The sequence below is a fragment of the Rhinopithecus bieti genome, unplaced genomic scaffold, assembly GCF_001698545.2.
Source record: "Rhinopithecus bieti isolate Rb0 unplaced genomic scaffold, ASM169854v2 scaffold_33066, whole genome shotgun sequence".
NCBI lineage: Eukaryota > Metazoa > Chordata > Mammalia > Primates > Cercopithecidae > Rhinopithecus > Rhinopithecus bieti.
In genome coordinates, this window is record NW_016814098.1 from 1,403,271 (window position 1) to 1,426,564 (window position 23,294).

Here is a 23,294-nt window from a genome sequence, read left to right on the forward strand (position 1 = left end):
GCCCCGCCCTGCCCCGCCCTGCCCCTTTATTTCCCAGTCCCAAGGAATGAAGTCTTCACGAGAAAAAATCCAACACGATTTCAGATTGAGGAGGGTGGTGGGTATTCTGGAAGATGGAAAGTTGGCGGGCCCTGCCCTTGCTTCTCAAGCACAAAGAATGAGGGACACTCCCCACCATTTCCCTGTCGTGAACATCCCCGGCACCTTGGGGCCTGGGCTCCATGTGTCAGTGACCTGCGTGGGGTTACATTGGCCCAGGTGGAGCTGGCTGCATGCAAACCACGGGCCAGGAAGAATCGTACTCGTCCTGCTGCTCCTGCAGCTGCGCCGGTCCCGCGAGCCCCCTCGTGTGCGGCCTGTGTAAACAGCACGTCATCTCCTGTTGCACACTTTGGGCCTGCGGGTCATGACCAGGGATTATCAAATTGACAGAACTCAGCTGGCCTCTCACTCCATGTCCGGGCACATTGCATTTTGTTAATTATCGTCTTTTGCTTTTGACGTAAAGGGTCGGGGTCTGGGTCAGGGTCACTGTGTATTTTCCTTTCCTTCTCATTAAAGTTGCCCAGCTCTCAGGCCCCCAGTTAAATTCTGTCAGTGTTTAAAGATGTCCTCCCTCGCTTCCCCACCCCTAAGCACCCTTCATTCTTATTTCTGTGAAGCCACTGGAATAGCAAAGGAATTGTGGGTCAGGGTCTTTCAAACCCAGTCCATTTTCTTTTTCTTGAAGGGCTGCAGCTATTTCTGAAGGGCTGGATTTTTTTTTACTTTGTTGGCCCAGAGAACATGACACGCTGGGTCTCAGGGTGACCAGGTCAGCAGGGCACTGTGAAGGGGCTGGAACCACCCCCGGCCCTTTGTAGCCCTGAGGCAGAGCTTGCTTCCAGCACTTCCCAGCCACATGGCCCTCACTTGGTTGCTCATAGCCCCGAGCCTGCTGCCTGCCTGTGATCCTCAGTGCAACCCTGCCGTCTGAAAGGCGTCTAGAAAAGTGTCGGTTCTGCCATTAGGAAAAGTGAATTCATCCAGAGCCCGAGTCTTAGGAAGACTTCCTAGTGCACAAACGGCATGAGCTGGAGGATAGAAGGGTCCTCCCTATTGCCCGGCCAAACCCCCTTTACCCTGTGGGCCATGATCAAACCTCTCCACAGCCGTGGAGCCACCTGTTTGTAAAGAGGCCGCCTCTGTGAGTGCTCTCTCCTGGGTGCTGAAGGGCTGTGACCTGCACTCTGCAGCCTGCAGTCCTTGCTGACCTTGAACTCCTACCATCGGCTAACAGAGTTGGTAGCTGGGGTCCTTAGGGTGGACCTCAGGGCCTGGGCACGGGATGGGCACTCAGGGAACCTGTATGACTGATGGATCCTAGCTGAAGAAGCTTTCTGACTTGTCACAGCAGTGGCCCCACCTCCACCTCTGCTCACAAAGACAGCTCCCATGCCTTGAAGTCTCTTCCTGGCCTGGTGGAAAAACCAGCTACCCTCAGGGTCACCACCAAAGAGGTACAAGAGATCCTCAGCCAAAGAATTAAGGAGGTTGCAAGAGTGGTGGCGTGTGTCTGCACCATGATGGAGTCACAGGCCTTTCGTGGATGCCGGTTACTTCTGAACACTGTGTCACAGTGTCACTCCCGCTTTCTCCTCCACCAGCCACACGAGGCTCCAGAGAGCCCTGTGAGCCCCTTAGACTCTAGGTCTTTGGGCTGTTCATCAAGGAAAGATAAAAATGGCAGACTGGATGCCATCTTCCTAAAGGCATGATGGCCTCTGGAAGGGCCCTGGTGAGATCCCTTTGAGAGTTGGAGACAGGGGAAGATCCAGAGTTTCTTTGAGGGGAGACTGAAGCTTAAATAACTTGCTGAGCATGTTTTTTAAGAAAAAGAATAGAAGGTTAGGTACAAAAGTGAATATTGAGAATGAGAAAAGAAATCACAACAAATTACTGAGGCCTTGGAGATTCAGGTCCTTTTCATCTGTGACCTCAATTTCCCAGAAGTGCTTCTGTAGAAATGCTGTATCTCCCAAGACAGAGCATTCTGTAGCTCCCAGGACTACAAGTAAAGAGCCCTTAGCCTGGTGCTGTGGGTCAAGCCTGTAATCCGAGCACTTTGGAAGGCTGAGGCAGGCAGATCTCTTGAGGTCAGGAGTTCGAGACTAGCCTGGCCAACATGGTGAAACCTAATCACTACTAAAAATATAAAAATTAGGCGGGCGTGGTGGTGTATGCCTGTAGTCCCAGCTACTCCGGAGTCTGAGGCAAGAAGATTGCCTGACCCCGGGAGGTGGATGTTGCAGTGAGCTGCGATCGCACCACTGCACTCCAGCCTGGGTGACAGAGCGAGACACCGTCTCAATTAAAAAACAAACAAGGCCGGGCGCAGTGGCTCAAGCCTGTAATCCCAGCACTTTGGGAGGCCGAGACGGGCGGATCACGAGGTCAGGAGATCGAGACCATCCTGGCTGATACCGTGAAACCCCGTCTCTACTGAAAAATACAAAAAACTAGCCGGGCGAGGTGGCAGGCACCTGTAGTCCCAGCTACTTGGGAGGCTGAGGCAGGAGAATGTTGTAAACCCGGGGGGCAGAGCTTGCAGTGAGCTGAGATCTGGCCACTGCACTCCAGCCTGGGCGACAGAGCGAGACTCCGTCTCAAACAAACTAACAAACAGACAAACAAAACCCTAAAGTTTTGGCCTCCTCAGCTTCATTGCAGATCTGCTTCTATTTTTTTTTTTTTTTTTTTTTTTTTAAAGAAAGGGCCTTGCTTTGTCGCCCAGGCTGGGGCCCCATGGTGCGATCTTGGCTCACAGCAACCTCCACCTCCTGGGGTCAAGCAATCCTCTCGCCTCAGCCTGCGGCATAGCTGGGACTACAGGCATACACCACCACGACTGGCTAATTTTTGTCTTTTTAGTAGAGACGGGGTTTCATCATAATGGCTGGTCTTGAACTCCTGACCTCAGGTGATCTGCATGCCTCGGCCTCCCAAAGTGCTTGGATTATAGGCGTAAGCGACCACACCCAGCCTCAGTCCACTTCTAATTGGAGGCTGTGCCCACCTTCATGGGAAACAGTAAGCATCACCTTCCTTTGAACTCAAAAGAGGCACAGTGAGCACCTTCCAGCTTTGATCACAAGGACCTCTACCCACAGGTTGCCGGTCCAGTGTGTCTCTGCCCATGCCGTCCATCGCCTGGGCTGACCATGAGGACACCCTGGTGAAGAGCTGGGGGTGCTTGGGCTGAGAGCTGCTGGATGTTGGCATCAGACCCAGGGTGGAGGGAGGGACAGGCCACAGCACTTTGCTGGTGAGCGTGTGGCTGGGCTGATTTGTTTTCTCCCCAGTGACCCCGAAAACAAAACCCTGCCTTTTTTCCTTTGGTCTGTTCTTGTCTGGGGCTTGTGGATCACGTCTCCTGCCTGGCCATGGACAGAGAAAGGAACTACTCCAGACGGACGTGAGAGTGTACAGCGGTGGCTCTTCCACATGGCCCTGAAGGTTTTCATTAAAAAGGTGGAAGAATGGTGCTTTTTCTTCCTGTCAGCCAGACCTTAAATCAACCCTCAAGTGAGGAAATGCTCTCTGCGCCTGCTGCTCAGCAAACCTTTTTCTGTGGTTGTGACTGTCTGAGCATGTGTAACTGCGAGCCAGGGTTTAGGGTTGGAGCAGCCCCCATTTGCCCCACCACCCTCTGCTTTCCCCAGCCCAGGACCCTGTCGCTGCAGCTGGGGGAGCAGGGCTGAGTGAGCTCACGGAATTGGAGCTTGGCGAGACGAGGGGAGCTCTTGGCCATGTGAAGAGCATTTGGAGGCCTCCTGCTCACCTGGCCTAAGCCCCTGATTTTACAGATGGTGAATTTGTCTGGATTCTTGGCAGCAAGTGGCAGATACTTACCTCCAAGTTGCTCAAACAAAGGGGGAATTTACTGTAGAGATGAGGAGGAGGGCATTCTCTCCTATGGTCAAATGAAACCATGAGATTGACACGGCGGGACCTAGGCTGGGAACCCCCAAACCAGGACACTTCTCCCCTACCCAGCAGCCCTATCCTACAGTTTCTGCCTGAGATGGCCACGGCCCCTCCGTCTGGTTTTAATTAAGAAAATTCCTTAGAACTGTGATTGGCCCAACATGTTACAAAGGCAGGAGGTGGACCAGATGACTCCATAAAGGACCTTCTGGTGGGCAGACCTGCTATTCTCTATCTCCTTCTTTCCTGCTGTGAACATTCACACTCATCCTCACAGGCATGTGCGCACACACACACACTTACCCAACAAGCATGTTGAGCACCTACTATGTGCCAGGAACATCATCAATTCATTCAGCAAAGCGGAGTGGAGAGATTGCAGGGTTTGGAACTGGGCAGGCCTGGATTTGAGTCTTAGGTCCGCTACTTACTCAGTGTTCCATCTGCGGGCGTTTGCGGAACCCCCACAGCACACCTAGTGCCCTGCAGCACTCCATCCCGATGAGCAGGAATGAGGCCACACTCCTCTTCACAGAGCTCTCTAGGGCTCAGTTTCCACATCTGTGACCCCGGAACAGTAAGCCCCCACCTCACAGCGTTGTTCCCGGGAGCAACAGAAGTAAAAACTTATGAGAAAACCCACATCAAGGCCCAGCACAACGCCTGCCTCTCTCAGGGGCCGTGACTGTTGGGCCAGCCTGTCCCTCAGGCGCCCACAGCAGCTTCCAGCCCTGGCTCCTGCTGGAGACCCGACTCCCACCCCTGCCCCCGCCCACGCCAGGCTTCCCGTAGCTGACGCAGATCCCCTCGAGGAGGGTCAAGGGGTGGCCAGGGCATAGTTGTGGGAGTGCCCCTCCTCTGTTCCTGCCCTGGAGGAGAAATGAGGGTGGCCCCCCAATAAACAATGACCTCCACCCCGTGACGGCAGGACAGGGCAGCCCCCTTGTGTGGAAGGAAAGGGACCCCCAGGATCCCCTTTCTTCCAGAGTGTCCTCTCTCTCCTGGTCAGCTTGCCTGAAAGCTGAGCCTGTCCACGCTGGGAAATTGCAAATAGTTTACATGGGAATGTCAGCGGCCCACATATGAAAATACACACATCATTAAGCCCTAAGTGCTTGCGTCTGGAGATAGAGCGGACAGTCTCCCGGGCCGACCTTTTGTCCACTGACAGAGCCGTGGCTCATGAGCGCGGAGCTCCTCAGCGGGATGTTTTCCTCTGTTGAAGCGTATGTTGGACGTTAGCGCGCGCGCGCGTGTGTGTGACGCATGACAGCACTATACAAACACCATTGGTCAAAACACGCAGAGTCCACCGCACCTCCTTATCCAGCCCCCATGGGCCTCCCGGGAGGGCTTGTTCCTCAACGCCACATCCTCCTGCACACTGTCTAGGAAGGAATGTGGCGTCCTTGGAGTACATGCTGGTGCTCAGGGATGAGGTTCTCTGGCCAGATTCCCTGAGTTTGAATCCTGTCTTTGCTCACAGGCCAACTATGTGCCCTTGAGCAAGTTACTTAACTTCTGAGCCTATTCCTGTACCTGTAGAGTGGGGATAGTAAGAATAATAAGACCTATCTTAAAAAGATTAAACAAGGTCACTCCACATAAAGCTCCTAGGACCTGGCATATCATAAGTGGGTGCTCAAGAAAAGGCAGTGATGGCCAGGCGTGGTGACACATGCCTGTAATCCCAGCACTTTGGGAGGCTGAGGCAGGTGGATCACTCGAGGCCAGGAGTTCGAGACCAGCCTGACCAACATGGTGAAAACCTGTCTCTACTAAAAATACGAAAAGTAGCCAGATATTGTGGCACGCGCCTGTGATCCCAGCTATTTGGAAGGCTGAGGCATGAGAATCACTTGAACCTGGGAGGTGGAGCTTGTAGTGAGCCAAGATTGTGCCACTGCACTCCAACCTGGGTGACAGAGTGAGATCCTATCTCAAAAAGAAGAAGAAGAAAAAAGAAATGACAGTGATGGCAGTGATGATGAGGATGATTGCAGCAGCTGTCTCCAGGAGGTGGGGCTGGAAGAAAGGTCCTGCCTGCTGGGAGGATCATCTTGGATGTGGTTATGTCAGAAGCAGGTCCTGAAGACTGGGTGGGGTTTGGACACGCCATGAAGAGGTGGGAAGGAATGAAGTCACCAAGCAAAGGTCCAGTAGCCAGAAAGCTGGAGCTTGCCCAGGAAACAGCCAGTGTGGGGCCAGAGCACTGGAGAGGAGGGGACAGAAAGGGGAAGCAGGTCAGGCAGGGTGTCAGGGGCCAGGTCTAAGAAGCCACTAGACTTAGTCCTATAGGCAGTGGAAGCCGCTGGTGCTGTGTGGTGCAGAAAAGCTCCTTTGGGGGCCATTGTGTCAAATGAAAGAGCAAAAGTAACAGAGACCTGTGAGGGCTCCTCAGTAGTCCAAGCAAGTAACAGAGACCTGTGAGGGCTCCTCAGTGGTCCAAGCAAGTAACAGAGACCTGTGAGGGCTCCTCAGTAGTCCAAGCAAGTAACAGAGACCTGTGAGGGCTCCTCAGTAGTCCAAGCAAGTAACAGAGACCTGTGAGGGCTCCTCAGTAGTCCAAGCAAGAGGAGAGAATCCTCCAAACCAGGGCAGCCAGCTGGAGATGGAGAGGAGGCGGTGGGTGGCACGGATGCCAGGGCTGAGACTGCTGGATGTGAGTGTTCCCAGCTGTGAAATGGGGACCAGCTGGTTTGGACTGGGGCCAAGGAGGCCAAAGCCATGTCCTTCCTAGAGGGCTGGCTCAGGACACTTGGTTAAGGGCTTGTACCACTCAGATCCATGCCTCCCAGTTGGAGTTGCCAATCCTGGCTCCACCATGGGCCAGCAGGTGACTTGGAGGGGACCCCTTCTCTCAGTTTCCCCATCTGTGCCATGAGTGGGTTGAAGGGCTAAGCCCTGAGGGGTCTTTCCTGGAGAGTCCTCTGATCTCCCCCTCCTCCTGCACCATCACACTCCTGAATTCTGAACGAGTGTCAGGCCTGTGTTTCCGGACAGTTCCCCGGGTGACACGGGACAGAGGATTATTGGTGGCTCCTGGGGAGGCCTCCAGGTGTAGCTCTGAGTTGATTTCATGGGCTTTCAGTCCCCCTCCATCCCTGGGTGCCTCCAAGGACACCAGCCAAGTACAGCTGATTCCATCTCCACTCTGACACTGGAAACAAGGGATGTTAATGCAGGGAGATGCTTTGGGAACCAGAGCCTCAAACATCTGGAGTTTCTCACTGATGCAGGAAATGATGTCCCTTCCTCATGTCAGTCATTCATGGTGCAGAGGCAGGGAGCAGTGCCGGGAGAGCAGGTGCAGCCGCCTTGGCGACATCATCCTCAGGGCTGATGACTCAGCCACCGGTGGCTGCCCCAGGAGAGGGTCAGCCTCACACGACGGCAGCATGCCCTGTCAGCCATTCCTGCTTATTTCCCGTGATTCACTAGTCCCTCTGACTCCAAGCAGCGTCTCCCCTTCTATTCAGTGCTGGCTCCAGCCTCCAGGCCCTGGCCCTGCAGTCCAGCTTCTCTCTCCTTCAAGGTCCAGGCCTGTATTACCTCTCCAGGGCTCCCTCTCGAATTGATCTGTTTTGGTTTTTTTTCTCTTTTTTTAAATTTGAGACCACATCTCACTCTGTTGCCCAGGTTGGAGTGCAGTGGCTCAGTGATCTCGGCTCACTGCAACCTCTGCCTCCCGGGTTCAAGCGATTCTCGTGCCTCAGCCTCCTGAGTAGCTGGGATTACAGGCGTGCGCCACCACGCCCGGCTAACTTTTGTATTAGCAGTGATACTTTTGTATTAGTAGAGATGGGGTTTCACCATGTTGGCCAGGCTGGACTCGAACTCCAAACCTCAGGTGACCCACCCACCTCGGCCTCCCAAAGTGCTGGGATTACAGGTGTGAGCCACTGCGCCCGGCCAAATTGATCCCCTTCTTCCCTCAGTTGTTATTGCAGAGGCCGCACTGCTCTGGTCTGAGATTGTAGTCAGTTGGTAATTAGTCCAGGTATGCCCACCTGGCCTCCTGTCTTTAGGGACCAGAAGGCTGGCAGGCTGGTGGGGTGAAGGAGCATAGGGAAGCTATGGCTCCACCTTGTGGATGGCCTGCCCTGTGGGCCTTGGCTGAATGGGCAGGCACAGCTGGGGTTGGGCTGTCGCCGGCCCTTGCACTCGGGTGTAACGCCTCTGTAACGCTGCTGTGGGTGGGCGTCTGAGCATCAGCCTTGGGTGTGGTGGGTGATCCACACATGCTTCCTGGATCGTGCAGAGTGTGGTGCTCATTGGGGTGGCTTCATGCCCAGGCCAGGCCCCTGCCTTCCTCTTCAGCACCCCTCCTCCCCAGCCTGCCTCAGTGCCTGAAATACCCCGGATCTTTCCTACTTCAGGTTAAGCACAGATGGCACCTGTGAAGCTGCAGCTGACCTGGGAGGGGTGAGGCATTGAGTAGTTGCTGTACCAAGGGGTACTAGGGACAAGGGATTAGCCAGCAAGTCACCCCATTCACTCTAAACCCATTGCTATACAAACACAGCTTCAGGACAGGCCCCTAGCTCTTCTCTCCAACCAGACCGCCACCCCGACAGTCTCATCTTTGAAAATTCCGAGGCTCCTGTGCATTGAATCATTACTGGTCAGCAATACGTCATCCACACCATGCCTGGATATCCCAGAGCTTTCTGTTCTGATGGAACAGAAGATGAGAGAGGTGACCTACGTGGCATGTTAGAGTTTAAAGTCACAGCAGTGGAGGATGCGTGAGATGAGGACAAAAGGGAGGGGAGGGGCTTAGAGAGGAATGAAGGTGCGAAGCCACCCTAGGCGTACTTCATCCATTTTGGTGGGGGGTCTGCCCTACTTACGTTCCAAGTGGTGGGAAGAGCTTTTCTCAGTGCCCTGTGGTGTCCAGAAAAACATCCCAGGCAAACGTCATCTCCTGCTGCCTGAGAAGGTACATTCTGGTTATCACGGACATCAGGAACTGCCTGGATCCCCAGAACCAGTGGCATAGAGCAGAGGGTGAGTCTGGGCCATAGGGACGAGGTGGGAAGAAGGGGTGAGTTGTCGTGGGTCCTGAAGGGAGTTGCAGACCAGCATGAGCTCTGTCTGATCTGCTCGCTGGAACAGCAGGCAGCCTTGGCTCCCCCGGCCCAGTGCCGCTCCAGGTTCCTCCATTGCAGGAGGAGGATTCAAGGTCAATTTCCCATCCCAACAGGGAGGCAGAGCAAGTTCTTTTACCTCCAGGTGAAGGGGGCTTTTATACAGAGGAACTGGGTCACAGAGCAGGCAAAGTGTCCCCAGCTTCAAGGTCACCTCTGTCCTTCCCCAGCTTCAGTGGGGACCAGAAGGGGAGGGTCCTTCACCAAAGAAGTGGGTGGGGGCTCAGCACTGGGGACTGATTGCCAGAGGGGTCCTCACAGCCCACGGTTCCTCGTGGCAGGCAAGGCCTTTCTCACCCAGCCAGAGGGGAGAGAGCTATCTGTCCAGCACCCCAGGCTACACAGCTGTGTCCCCAGGGCATATCTTGGTGTCTTCAGCTGTCCCAGAAAGATGGTCACAGAGCCCTCCTCAGGGGTAGCTGGGTGTCACCCTGACCGTCATCAGAGTGGACTCTGGCAGGGCCAGGCTGGCTCCCCACGTTGAGGCTGACCACAGGGTAGCTTTGGCTGTGCAAGGCCACAAGGGGCAGGCATTCATGGGGGGGTCTTCAAGCAGAGAAACTCCCCTGCTTCTTCCGGTTAACTTGATACCTTTCAAAGGAAGCTTGGTGCCCAAATTCACCATTGTGTTAAAGTCAAGGTCCGCAGCGAGAGCTGTTTAAGGAGACCACCTGGTGACCTGAGGGGGTCCCGGACCCCTGGGGGAATTTTACCAACGAGCACCACCAAGACCCCTTCCAACCTGGCTGCCTTCACCTCTGCAGGCATCTACAGGCCTTGAGGCCCTCACGCTTGGATTTCTGTGTGGTTAGACACTCAAGGGACATCTTTGACGGGGGAAGCGTGGCACCCTGACCCTCAGCTCCATCCCAGAGGGACATCCTGCTGGAAGAGCTAGAGCTCTTCCAGCCATAGCTGGAAGCCATATGCTGCCCAGCCATAGCTCTCCTGACATGCCTGAGTCCTCAGTGGAGTGAGGGTAACATTTTTCTCCAGAACCCACCTGGCCTGTGGGATTCTCCCCTCCCCAGCCCACCTTACGGGCCCACCAGACAGGGATGTGAAACTGCATGGAATTCTCCTGCCTTTAGAGACCCAGAGAATGGATCCCATGTGCTGAGCTGAGGTTACTCAGAACCCTAGAGCCCTCTGAGCTTATGGGTGCCTTGTTTCTTACACAGTGTATCTGATCTGACATGCAGCCAGTGAAGGACCTTCTTAAAGGGTCTGTATTTGTAAGTGACTTTTCTGAACTGGAGGGGAAGGACCAGACATCCTCTGGTTCCATTGATACAAACAGTACATGTCCGACTGCAAATGCTCGCTTCTTACTTTCCTGGCAGGTTTTGGCTTTAGTTTCAGACACACTGGCCAGCAGCTTCTTATTCCCATCTTAGTGGCAAAGGTGTCACTCCCTGGAGGCACTTGAAATGGCGTTTGGTTGGAATCGTTGAATCTCTTCAAGTCGAGCCAATGGTTGTAAAGCCAAACGTTATTGCCCACTCATTAACTCCCTTTTTAGGGCTTTGCCTTTAGGCAGAGATCCCTCGCCAGCCAGTCCAAAGTATGAGAGTGGTGTGACTTCATGTACACAGTTGGGTCACCTCTAGACCCTGGACAATCCCCTTCTCACATCTGCTGAGAAGGGAGTCCAGTTGGCTGTCCCCACCTGCAGGTAGGAGGGTCAAATTCTGCTTTGCCCCTTACTCCGTCTTCCATAAAGCCTTTCCCAGATGAGCCCAGCTCACAATGGCCCCTCCCTTCTCTGAGCCGTGGAGCTCATTGTCTTGAGCTGTGCCACTTGCCTCTGCTATGGGACCAAACAGCACTCTGGTCCTCATGCTGAGCTCTTTAGAGTACCGGGGGCTAGGGTCAGATCTCATGGGTCCTGAGGGGATAAGGTGAGAGGAGGCACAGGTGGCCCAGACAGCCCACTCCCTCCAGCCAGATCTCACTCATTAGACACCCAACCTAGGTTCAAATCCCCTCTCAGGCACTTATTGGCTGGGTGACCCTGAGAAAATTGCTTAACCTTTCTGAACCTCAGTTTCCTCATCTGCAAAATGGGCACTATGATAATAGATACCTCAGGGTATGATTCAGTGAATTAATGAAGCAATGTGTTTAGCACAGGACCTAACTAGAGTTAGCCTTCGATATATGTAAACCATTGTTACCAATTAAATTATTTTTATAGGTTTTAAATATTGGGTCTGTGAATAAATTTCATTTGGAGGAGAAAAGTTTGCTACTAAAACAAACAAACAAAACAAGGAGAAAGAAGCTTTGAAAGCCGTTGAATTTCAACCAGCCCATTTTGTACTTTACCACGTACAGTACAACCGAGAGGCATAAGAACTTTTCTGTTAGGATATTATATCTTATATTATATCATTTCTGTCTTACTGGAGAAAAAGTATTTTGAAGTCAAAACCACACTGGCTCCATCTCTTTTCTTTTATTTCTCTTTCTTTTCTTTTTTTTTTTTTGAGACAGGGTCTCACCCTGTTGCCCAGGCTGGAGTGCAGTGGTATGATCATAACTCACTGCAGCCTCGACCTCTTGGGCTCAGGGAAGCCTCCCGCCTCAGCCTCCCAAGTAGCTGAGACTACAGGCAAACCACCGTGTTTGGCTAATTTTTTTTTTTTTTTTTTTTTTGGTAGAGATAGGCGGTCACTATGTTGCCCAGGCTGGTTCAAACTCTTGGCCTCAAGCAATCCTCTTGCCTTGGCCTCCCAAAGTGCTGGGATTACAGGCATGAACCACTGAGTCCTACCTGGTTTCATCTTCATCTTTTAATTCTACCCCCGCCCGGCACCAGGCTGTGCCTGTGGTGGGTAAGGGTGGGTCCTCCCTAGGTGGAAACAAAGGCAGAACCCTGCAGAGTGCACACAGGTGGGCAACTCAGGTCCCCCTTCTAACCGTTCTGTTTCTCCCCGTGGCCCACCCTGCTGACATCTCTATCTGGTCCTTGCTGACTCACACCAGGCTCAAGGTCATATCCTGGCACAACACGTTGTATCGTCTTGCTCATGAACAGACAGCCAGCACCAGCTCTGTGCCAGGCCTTGGGCCGTCCTGGACTATGGGGGGGCCAAGCCATCAGCTCTGCTTCCTGAAGCAGATTTGCCCAGGGCCTCGGGATTTGTTCTGATATTCAGTTGCTCTGAAGTAGCCTGCAGGTACTGGTTCCCAAGAGACTCAGCTGCCAGAATACCCAAGAAAGTTCTCTAAGTCTTAGAAGCACAAGCCCCCCGTTGTCGATGCCCAAATCTCAAAGGACCTGGGCATCTCTGGGGCAGTTCCTTCCTGTTTCAGAGGCTGAGACGGAGGCATAAAATGGCCAAGGTCAGAGGCTGGGCCAGAGCTCAGGCTCCTGGCTCTTGGCCTGGGGCTCCTCCCATGACATCAAGCATCTTTTCTGCAAAAGTTGTGACCCGTGCTGTGTGGGTTGCTCTTCTGTGTCTCCTGGGGCAGAGTGGGAAGGCAGGTCGGAGAGAGCAGCTGCTACCCAGGCTGCTGAAGGTAACTGGGAAATGTGCTCTGAGCCTGCTGTTTGGTGGGAATGGCTTGGTCTGCATTTGGGTAAGTGGTGTTCGCTGTCACAGCAGCTTGCATCCGCACCGCAGACTGCCCCCCAAGAAGCTGAAGCCTGTCAGGCCTGGCTCAGTGGGGAGACCCTGAGGACAGGGGGGAGCCTCAGAGAGAGCTGGGCCTAGAAAAGAAATAAAGAAGGAAGGAAGGGATTTGGACACTCAGAACCGTGGGGAACAGAAAACAAGCCACTGATTTCATTCACCAAGGACAGGCCAGCTGCCGCCTCGGGCGTCCCCTCCACCCCCGGGGATTGACACCTCCCCGCCCTGAGAAACCATCCGGGGGACTTAGCAAATCAGCCGCATAGGGAAGAGGAGGCAAGGCTTTCAGATTTCAGCATCCTTCTGGGAGAGAGCTGTGTCCACACCCTGTCTTTCTGAGCCCACTCCCAGCAATTTTCTCAATTATCCCTGTAATTTATTAAAAACCCATCTCAAAGCCCAGCTGGTGAGTCAGCCCCTGGGAACAGCTGGCAGAGGGTGAATGGTAGGAGGAGGGGACGGGGTAGGGTGAGGCCTGCCCTGGGTGGAGCTGCCTTCCAGATGCGGCTGCCACTCCTGGGTAGGACACAGCAACTCTTGGAAATGTCCTTTCAAACTTAAAATACTCAGGCCAGCAGCTTAACCTAGAAAGAGAAAGAAACAATGGGGGTGACGTTTATTTCATGCTGGCTACTACGGCCAGATCTGGGCCAAATGCCTTACCTGAAGTTTTTATTGATTTGCTCCGAGAGAAGCTCCTATTCCCGATCGTCTTCCTGACAAGAGTGAGGCTGAGCAGTTAAGACCAAGGCCACAGCTGCGAGTTACAGATCTGGGATTCAAACCCAGGCCTGCAGCTCCGGGGCTACAGCTCCCCTCCCCTCCTGACCCCCTCCTCCCTCCTGAGCCTGCCTGTCCACCTGGGCCTGATCCAAACCCTTTCACACATGAACCTCGAGGCTGGGCAGGTGTTCATCTTCTGTTTTGCCCTCGGGGGAAAGAAGCCCAGCGCGGCCAAGGGGCGTCACCAAGCCTGCTGGGGGCTTAATGATGGGCTGGGTCATGCTGCACAGCCCCTTATGGTTGGGAGCATTTGCACACCTTGTCAGCTCTGACTACATGCCCAGGCCATGGGGACTGTCATTATCAATGTTATGCAAATGAGGAATGAGGCTCAGAGAAGCCAAGTGACTTCCATGAGGTCACACAGCCTATAAGTGGCACAGACAGAAGTCTCACCCTGAACCTGGGCTTAATTCATCACCTTCCAGCTCAGCCACCTCCCCAGATCACCAGTGTCCAGGTAGCCCCTGAGCCAGGTGCAGGCTGGAGGGGGCAGCCAGTCACACGCTGGGGCAGAGACAGGCTGCCAGGTACCTGGAGCCTGGCTGGTTCTTGGCCCAACACCTGTGGGCAAACCTGGCCGCACTGCTGCTGGCTCCTCCCTGACCACCTCCCTTCCCTTCCTTCTTCCAGTCCCCTGTTTTCATAGCCCAAGTTGGCCGAGACCTGGTCTCCCAGACGGAGGAGAAGCTCCTGCAAAAGCCGTGCAAAGAACTCTTTTCTGCCTGTGCACAGTAAGTGCCCCAGCCACCTGGCCTGTCCTCCCTGGGCTGCCCAGAGATGGGATGCCACAGCTCTCTACCTGACCGTACAGGGCACTGAAGCAGGTCTTCCGTGCCTGACGGCTTCAGCCAAGTTACACCAACTGTTTGTATACTTCCCATGAAGAGAAAAAGATACCAAGATGCCAAGTCCAAAGAAAACATCTGCTGCTAAGGGTGTTGAAAGCAAGTGGCTCTCCAGGCTGTTGAGACAGAGGAATGTGCAAACATTTGACCCTGTCTGGGTGGTTTGGAGATCTTTCCCAGGGTCCTCAACCCCTACCACTGCCACCAACCAGAGCCAGTGCTACTGATGCGGGGGCGCCTCTCAGCCGAACTCTGTCACCTTGTCTGCAGGTGACACATCCACCCCGCAGGGGATGAGACAAGTCGATGGCCATGCTGCCACACAGTACCAACTAAACCCCACCCCATCCTGCACACACATACACTGAAGGCATGAGCACCGAGGAGCACACACAAGTACAAACACACACACACAAGTGCACACACACTTGCTGACACATACAGGTGCACACACACACACACACGCTCGTGGAAGCTCTCCAAAGCCAGGTTACCCCACATAGCTGGATGAGCCTAGAGGCCTTTTATGTGCCCTTATTCAGGACCACAGACATCAATTGAGTACCTACTGTGTACCTGGCACTGTGCTGGGTGCTGGGGGATACCAAGGTGAACAAGAACCCAGTCCTGGCTTTCATGGAGTTTATACAAGAAAAACAGTAACCTGCATACACTTAGAGGGGAGCTGGGAGGGCTGTCCTGGGACCAAGCCCTGGGTTAGGTGCTGGGGAGAGGCCCTGGTGGGCAGAGCAAGCTTGGTTGCCACTCTCTTGGAGCTGCCCAGGAGTCAGATCTGACAGTGGGTGGGGTCTTGGTTGGTGACCCTGACCCTGAGGGAATGGCCATCTTGGCTCCCAATGTTGGCTTTCAGGTTTGGCAGGACACAGCCTCTGACGTGCACCACCTGCCGCAGTCCCCTCCCTTCCCCAGGCCCCGAGTGCCTGTGCTAGATTACTCAGCGTGGCCACTTTCTAAAGGAAAGAAGCTACCTGCAGGCAGTTTCAGAACCTGCCCTGATGGCCTAAGATCCATAGAGATCCACGGCATCCCAGGGCTCAACCTGGCGCCTGGCCCACAGCGGGTGACCAGTAAATTCCGCTGCATGCATAAAAAACTCCCAGTGGCTTTGCTAGTCCAAGACCAGATCCAGAGCTGCAGTTCTGAGGGGCTGCGGCCCCACCCTTCCCCCAACCACCTACCACCCCTGATTCCCAGCCCCTCCCTGCACCTCGTTAAGTCTTCATCTGTTCTCAGCTTAAGGTCACTTCTTCAGAGAGACCCCTCTACCCTCGCAGTCCCCCCGAACTCATTCATGATGACATACCTCTGGGATTGTTTATTTCATGTTTGCTATTCGCTGTTTGTGTCCCACATACAATGCCAACCCTTTGCTCCCAGCTGTATGCCAGGACCTAGAACAGTACCCAACACATGGCAGGTGCCCAACAAGTGTTGGCAGGACCAACCAGGTTCCCACAACGCTCAGTAGAATGGCAGGACCTCTGGCCAGACGTGCTGCGTCTGCATGGGTTGAGAGCCCTGTTTGCTTACATTTCCAAAGCTGGATACAGCTTTGCCTCCGTGCTTGAAGATCGGGATTATAATGTGTTCATCCTCTTGTTCCATCTGCGCCAGGTCTGTCCACGAGTACCTGAGGGGAGAACCATTCCACGAATATCTGGACAGCATGTATTTTGACCGCTTTCTCCAGTGGAAGTGGTTGGAAAGGTGAGTCCACAGCACCCCATACAGATCAGGGAGGCAGAGGGTACACATTTTTCATCTGAGAATTCATATAAAAATCAGTTACCTCCCATGGGCTCATGGTTAAAACAAAATTAACCCAACTCCCCCTGTGAATTAAGTTGTGTATTCTAGAAGTGCCGTATGCTTATTCAAGTGCACAGACACACACAAACGTAAACGGCATCTTGTTCTTACTTTTTTTGCTTCACTGTCTTTGGGACTCTTTCTCTGCTAGCAAATAAACAGCTGCCATATTCCTTGGAGTAGTTGCACATCCTTGATTTAATCCAGTGCCCTGTTGATCGATACTGAGGTAGTTCTCCATTTTTCTGTGTGCAGCCCTCCCTAAGGAATAAGTAGCTTTGTACATAAATCTTTAAGTACTTCTGCAAGTACATCCAGAGAAATTCCTAGCAGAGGAATTTCTGGGTCAGAAGGCACCTGATTTTAAACTGTGAGTGCTGTTAAGCTGCCATCCAAAACAGCTGCCCCTGACCTCCAGTGCAACAGTGCCTGAGTGCCTGCTCCTCAACTTCACCAACACTGTTCTCGTGTTTTCCTACCCAGTGAGCGAGCAGTGCAGCTTCCTTGTTGCTTATTTTCTTGTCTCTCTAATAATGGGGGAGACCAAGCATCTTTTCCTGTGTGCTTGCCGCTTTACTCTCTTCAAAGTACTCGTCCATATGTGGCTGTGACTTGGGCAGTTGTGTCCCCGCTGTGACAGATGAGGAAGCAGAACATAGGACCTGACTTAGCTCATCACCCAGGAAGCCAGCAGTGCTGCCAACGAGGCCCTGGCCTCGAGCCCCCAGCACAGTGCTCTGCCACCTTCACTGGCCCAGGATTTGCAGAGTGGGGCGATACCTGTGTAAAATACATGCTGGGCCGAGCTGGCAGACGAGGGTGGGAGCCTCCCCTCCCACAGCCCAGAGGCCTGGCACGCACAGCCATCTGGGGGCATCTGGTGAGAAAGGAGCCATCCACTGCTGTCTGCCAGCCCCACAGCTGGCTGCATCCCCCGTAGACACTCAGGCAGCTGCAGGCCAGGAGCCCCTCTGAGCCCCATTCACAGCCCTTCCCTGCCTGCTTCCAGAAACCCAGCAGAAAGCCCTGGGCTCTGCAGCCATGGACGGCTGCTTTCTCTCCACCTGACTAGTGGGGATGACAGCGTGACCAGAGATGGCCTCCTTAATGGTCGCTGTCCACCCTGCACAGGCACATCATGGCTCCAGGAGAGCTTGAGAGGCAAAGGATTGGCCTAGACATCTACTGGAGGCACCAGAGCCCCCAGCCTGGGTCCGAGTCCCGCCTCTGCCTCTTCCCAAGGAGGGGCCTCAGAAAGGGTCACTCACGTCTCCACACCTCAGTGTCCTCATTTGTAAAATGGGGATGATTGTGCCTGCATTGTGGGCTTGGGCTGAGGGGGAGATAAGATAAGCACAATACCTGCTAGAACAAGGCAGGTGTTCCGCAAAGCTCAGCCATTTGACCACAGGAAGTAAACTGCTGAATGCAGTTGTTGCGTCCATCACCACCATCATCACCATCACTACCATCATCAGCATCACTGCTGTTATCAATGTCCCACCGCCATCAGCAGCATCACCGCCATCAACAGCATCACCACCTTCATCAACATCACCACCATCATCAGCATCACCGCCTTCATCGACATCACCATCATCAGCATCACCGCCTTCAACAGCATCACCGCCATCAACAGCATCACCACCATCATCAGCATCACCGCCTTCATCGACATCACCACCATCATCAGCATCACCGCCTTCATCGACATCACCACCATCATCAGCATCACCGCCTTCATCGACATCACCACCATCATCAGCATCACCACCTTCATCGACATCACCACCATCGTCAGCATCATCAGCATCATCAGTATCACCACCATCAACAGCATCACCGCCATCATCAGTATCACCGCCATCATCAGCATCACTGCTATCATCAGCATCACTGCTGTTATCAATATCACACTGCCATCAACAGCATTACCACCATCATCAGTATCACCACCATCATCAGCATCACCACCATCATCAGCATCACCACCATCAGCATCACTGCCAACAACAGCATCACCGCCATCAACAGCATCACCACCATCATCAGCATCACTGCCATCAACAGTATCACCGCCATCATCAGCATCACCTCCATCATTAGCATCATCGCCATCATCAGCATCACCTCCATCATCAGCATCACCTCCATCATTAGCATCATCACCATCATCAACATCATCACCATCATCAGCATCACCGCCATCATCAGCATCACTGCTGTTATCAGTATCCCACTGTCATCAACAGCATTACCACCATCATTAGTATCACCGCCATTGTCAGCGTCACTGCCATCAACGGCATCACCGCCATCAACAGCATCACCACCATCATCAGCATCACCGCCTTCATCGACATCACCACCGTCATCAGCATCACCACCTTCATCGACATCACCACCATCGTCAGCATCATCAGCATCATCAGTATCACCACCATTAACAGCATCACCGCCATCATCAGTATCACTGCCATCATCAGCATCACTGCTGTCATCAGCATCACCGCCATCAACAGCATCACCGCCATCAACAGCATCACCGCCATCATCAGTATCACCGCCATCATCAGCATCACTGCTATCATCAGCATCACTGCTGTTATCAATATCACACTGCCATCAACAGCATTACCACCATCATCAGTATCACCACCATCATCAGCATCACCGCCATCATCAGCATCACCGCCATCATCAGTCACTGCCATCATCAGCATCACTGCCATCATCAGCATCACCTCCATCATTAGCATCATCGCCATCATCAGTATCACCTCCATCATCAGCATCACCTCCATCATTAGCATCATCACCATCATCAACATCATCACCATCATCAGCATCACCGCCATCATCAGCATCACTGCTGTTATCAGTATCCCACTGTCATCAACAGCATTACCACCATCATTAGTATCACCGCCATTGTCAGCGTCACTGCCATCAACGGCATCACCGCCATCAACAGCATCACCACCATCATCAGCATCACCGCCATCATCAGCATCACTGCCATTAGCCCCACTTCACCAGGTCTGACATTGGGAGGCACAACCAACTCTTGCTGGAGGGTCAGTCCTGATTCTGACAATTACAGGGCAATCTAGTGGAACTGTGTTCACCATGCCCACGCCCCGTTCTGGAGCCCTGGGCTGTGCAACACACAACCCCAATCTGTGCGTACCTTCCCAGAGTGGCAGTGTGGGGTCAGGATATACAGCATGGGCTGCCTAGACCCCAACTCCAGCCCACCACTACCAGCCAGGGCCTTGGGCAACTCATTTCACGTCTTGAAGCCTCTGTGTTCTCATCTGCAGAATGGGGATAATAATGATACTTGCTCCCTGAGCTGGTGTGAGGATTATACAAGCCCCCATGCACTCTTGGAGCAGTAGGTATTGTTACTATAGAGATCCCCAGAGCAGGGTACGTCCTTTATTCCTAGGAATTCAAATAATGACATCTGACACAACACCAGTTTACAAAGAGCCCTCCACTGGATGTAAGGCCTTCTCATGATAATTTTCCTCAGAGGAGTTAGAGCAGCCTTGGGCCACTCAGCAAGGGCCTGGCAAGGCTGGAACCTAAACCCAGAGTCCCCCTCCCAAGTCCTTGGCCCTTGGTCCACCCAGCACTCCAGTTCCCATAGCAGCCTTTGTCAGTGGTCACTGGCTTTCCTTTTCTTATCTGCACCAAGCACATGAAATGGAGAAATTGTCCTTTTAATCTGTGGCCTGATTGCAAAGAAGTTAAGAGTTCACCCTTTTGAAGGCATTAAGTTTTGGAGCCTGCGGGTCAGGACCCTGGCCTAGGAATGAATGTCCTACATAATGGATAACGCCCTGCACAAGATCCTGCCCTGTTCGTGCTGCACTGCTGAAATAGTCAAGGGATTTTTTTCCTCCCAAGGTTAACCAAGAAATTCCTGGGAACTTGCATTCCACTCATTTCCCCAACAGAGGAGTTCTGTGGAGATGCCGACCAACCATTTCTCCTCCATGCGTCGTAAACTGTTAGGCGGGTAGCCTTCATGTGGTTTCAGGGGCGGCTGCAGGGAAGGCTTCCCAGGGCCACATGGTAAAGGCAGGCGTGTGGCAGGTCTTCCCTTTGGCTGCCCAGCTGCTCATGTGAGGAAGAGCGGGAGACCTGCAGAGGGGCAGCTCTGTGCTTCGGTGAGGATTGGGCCCTGCGTCCTGAGGAAGCACTGTTGAAGGGAGAAGTGAGCCATGGCATGCAAATTCAAGACAGAGTGCCAGAGAGTACCCTGGCTTTTCGGGGCCGTCCTGAGTGCGGCTGTAGTGCCGCAGATGTGATTTCCAGGAAAGACTCATTCGTTCAAGAGCTGCTGGGTGACTGAAGGCTCCCTGGTCATCCTCAGCTGACCTAGTTCTTTGGCCCTGTTCAGCCTCTAGCCAACCGCTGCCTTGGTCAGGACTTTTGAGGAGTTTAGGGGCAGTGCTCAAAATAGTCCTGGAGAGCCAAGAGCCAATTTTCACGTTTTAAGCTGATTATTTGTAGCCAAACAGACCAGCAATGCAAACCACAAGCCCTCTGCACCAGGATGTCCTTTATGGCAACTAGATGGGACCATGTCTTTGTTTAGTCCAAAAGTGCCATCATGCCTCATAATCAGAAGTTTTGTCTGATTCAATGTCATAAATGGCTTTGGCTCATTAAAACGAGGAGTCGGAAGACGCAAGGCGATCATTACTTCCAGTCCGATCTTGGCAGGCAGGATCTTCTCATGTTCCTCATCTATGTGGGAAATATAATAAAGGGTCCTCAGTGGTGGAAAGGTTGGGAACCAATGGTAAAGATCCCCAGGACATGATTTGAAGATCAGCAGCCTCTGCCCCTCCTGAGGCCAGGTCTCCTGGGCCAGCAGCAGGAGTGCCCACAGGAAGGAATAGGCTGTGCCCAGGACAGGAAGCACTGCCATCCTGCTGGGCAGGCTGAGATGCACAGGTGTAGGGAGGGCTGTGACCTTCTCCGTGTCCTCTGTGGGCCGCTGGTCCTCTGTGGCGCCTGGCCCCACCCCTCCCTGCACAGAAGGCACAGCTTACTTCTGAGTTTCACCACATGATTTGCAGAGAGAGGAGAACCACGTGGAAAGTGTGGTCAAGCACCTCTGTGCTCACATTTTCAAGCCTTCTGAGCAAGCGAGGCCTGTGCATCCCCAGCTTGCAGGGGCAGGGNGAGCAGCCTTGGGCCACTCAGCAAGGGCCTGGCAAGGCTGGAACCTAAACCCAGAGTCCCCCTCCCAAGTCCTTGGCCCTTGGTCCACCCAGCACTCCAGTTCCCATAGCAGCCTTTGTCAGTGGTCACTGGCTTTCCTTTTTCTTATCTGCACCAAGCACATGAAATGGAGAAATTGTCCTTTTTAATCTGTGGCCTGATTGCAAAGAAGTTAAGAGTTCACCCTTTTGAAGGCATTAAGTTTTTGGAGCCTGCGGGTCAGGACCCTGGCCTAGGAATGAATGTCCTACATAATGGATAACGCCCTGCACAAGATCCTGCCCTGTTCGTGCTGCACTGCTGAAATAGTCAAGGGATTTTTTTCCTCCCAAGGTTAACCAAGAAATTCCTGGGAACTTGCATTCCACTCATTTCCCCCAACAGAGGAGTTCTGTGGAGATGCCGACCAACCATTTCTCCTCCATGCGTCGTAAACTGTTAGGCGGGTAGCCTTCATGTGGTTTCAGGGGCGGCTGCAGGGAAGGCTTCCCAGGGCCACATGGTAAAGGCAGGCGTGTGGCAGGTCTTCCCTTTGGCTGCCCAGCTGCTCATGTGAGGAAGAGCGGGAGACCTGCAGAGGGGCAGCTCTGTGCTTCGGTGAGGATTGGGCCCTGCGTCCTGAGGAAGCACTGTTGAAGGGAGAAGTGAGCCATGGCATGCAAATTCAAGACAGAGTGCCAGAGAGTACCCTGGCTTTTCGGGGCCGTCCTGAGTGCGGCTGTAGTGCCGCAGATGTGATTTCCAGGAAAGACTCATTCGTTCAAGAGCTGCTGGGTGACTGAAGGCTCCCTGGTCATCCTCAGCTGACCTAGTTCTTTGGCCCTGTTCAGCCTCTAGCCAACCGCTGCCTTGGTCAGGACTTTTGAGGAGTTTAGGGGCAGTGCTCAAAAATAGTCCTGGAGAGCCAAGAGCCAATTTTCACGTTTTAAGCTGATTATTTGTAGCCAAACAGACCAGCAATGCAAACCACAAGCCCTCTGCACCAGGATGTCCTTTATGGCAACTAGATGGGACCATGTCTTTGTTTAGTCCAAAAAGTGCCATCATGCCTCATAATCAGAAGTTTTGTCTGATTCAATGTCATAAATGGCTTTGGCTCATTAAAACGAGGAGTCGGAAGACGCAAGGCGATCATTACTTCCAGTCCGATCTTGGCAGGCAGGATCTTCTCATGTTCCTCATCTATGTGGGAAATATAATAAAGGGTCCTCAGTGGTGGAAAGGTTGGGAACCAATGGTAAAGATCCCCAGGACATGATTTGAAGATCAGCAGCCTCTGCCCCCTCCTGAGGCCAGGTCTCCTGGGCCAGCAGCAGGAGTGCCCACAGGAAGGAATAGGCTGTGCCCAGGACAGGAAGCACTGCCATCCTGCTGGGCAGGCTGAGATGCACAGGTGTAGGGAGGGCTGTGACCTTCTCCGTGTCCTCTGTGGGCCGCTGGTCCTCTGTGGCGCCTGGCCCCCACCCCTCCCTGCACAGAAGGCACAGCTTACTTCTGAGTTTCACCACATGATTTGCAGAGAGAGGAGAACCACGTGGAAAGTGTGGTCAAGCACCTCTGTGCTCACATTTTTCAAGCCTTCTGAGCAAGCGAGGCCTGTGCATCCCCCAGCTTGCAGGGGGCAGGGGGCTGGGGGCTGGGGGCCGGGGGGCTTGGGATTTGAACACTCAGCTTCAGACTAAGTCCTTGAAGGTCCAGTCTCCAGCATTGATTCCTGGGGGGTCCCTGGGGCTGCTGTGGGGCTCCCAGAATTACACCCCACCCCAGCTGCTCTCAATGTGCCGCTGTTTCCTGTGGATTCTGAGTCTTGGCACCGTGAGACCAGTGTGCAGTGTGGG

General features: G+C 53.4%; 1 protein-coding gene across 3 annotated transcripts in view; it reads left to right on the forward strand.

Moving 5' to 3' along the window:
* Positions 1-23,294, forward strand: part of GRK5 (G protein-coupled receptor kinase 5) — a 261,434-nt gene that overhangs the window by 207,967 nt on the left and 30,173 nt on the right. For all 3 annotated transcript variants that reach the window (XM_017849762.1, XM_017849761.1, XM_017849760.1), the window contains 2 exons: positions 14,171-14,271; positions 16,021-16,113. In XM_017849762.1, the coding sequence (XP_017705251.1) occupies positions 14,171-14,271; positions 16,021-16,113 (194 nt within the window). The remainder of the gene's footprint in view (positions 1-14,170; positions 14,272-16,020; positions 16,114-23,294) is intronic.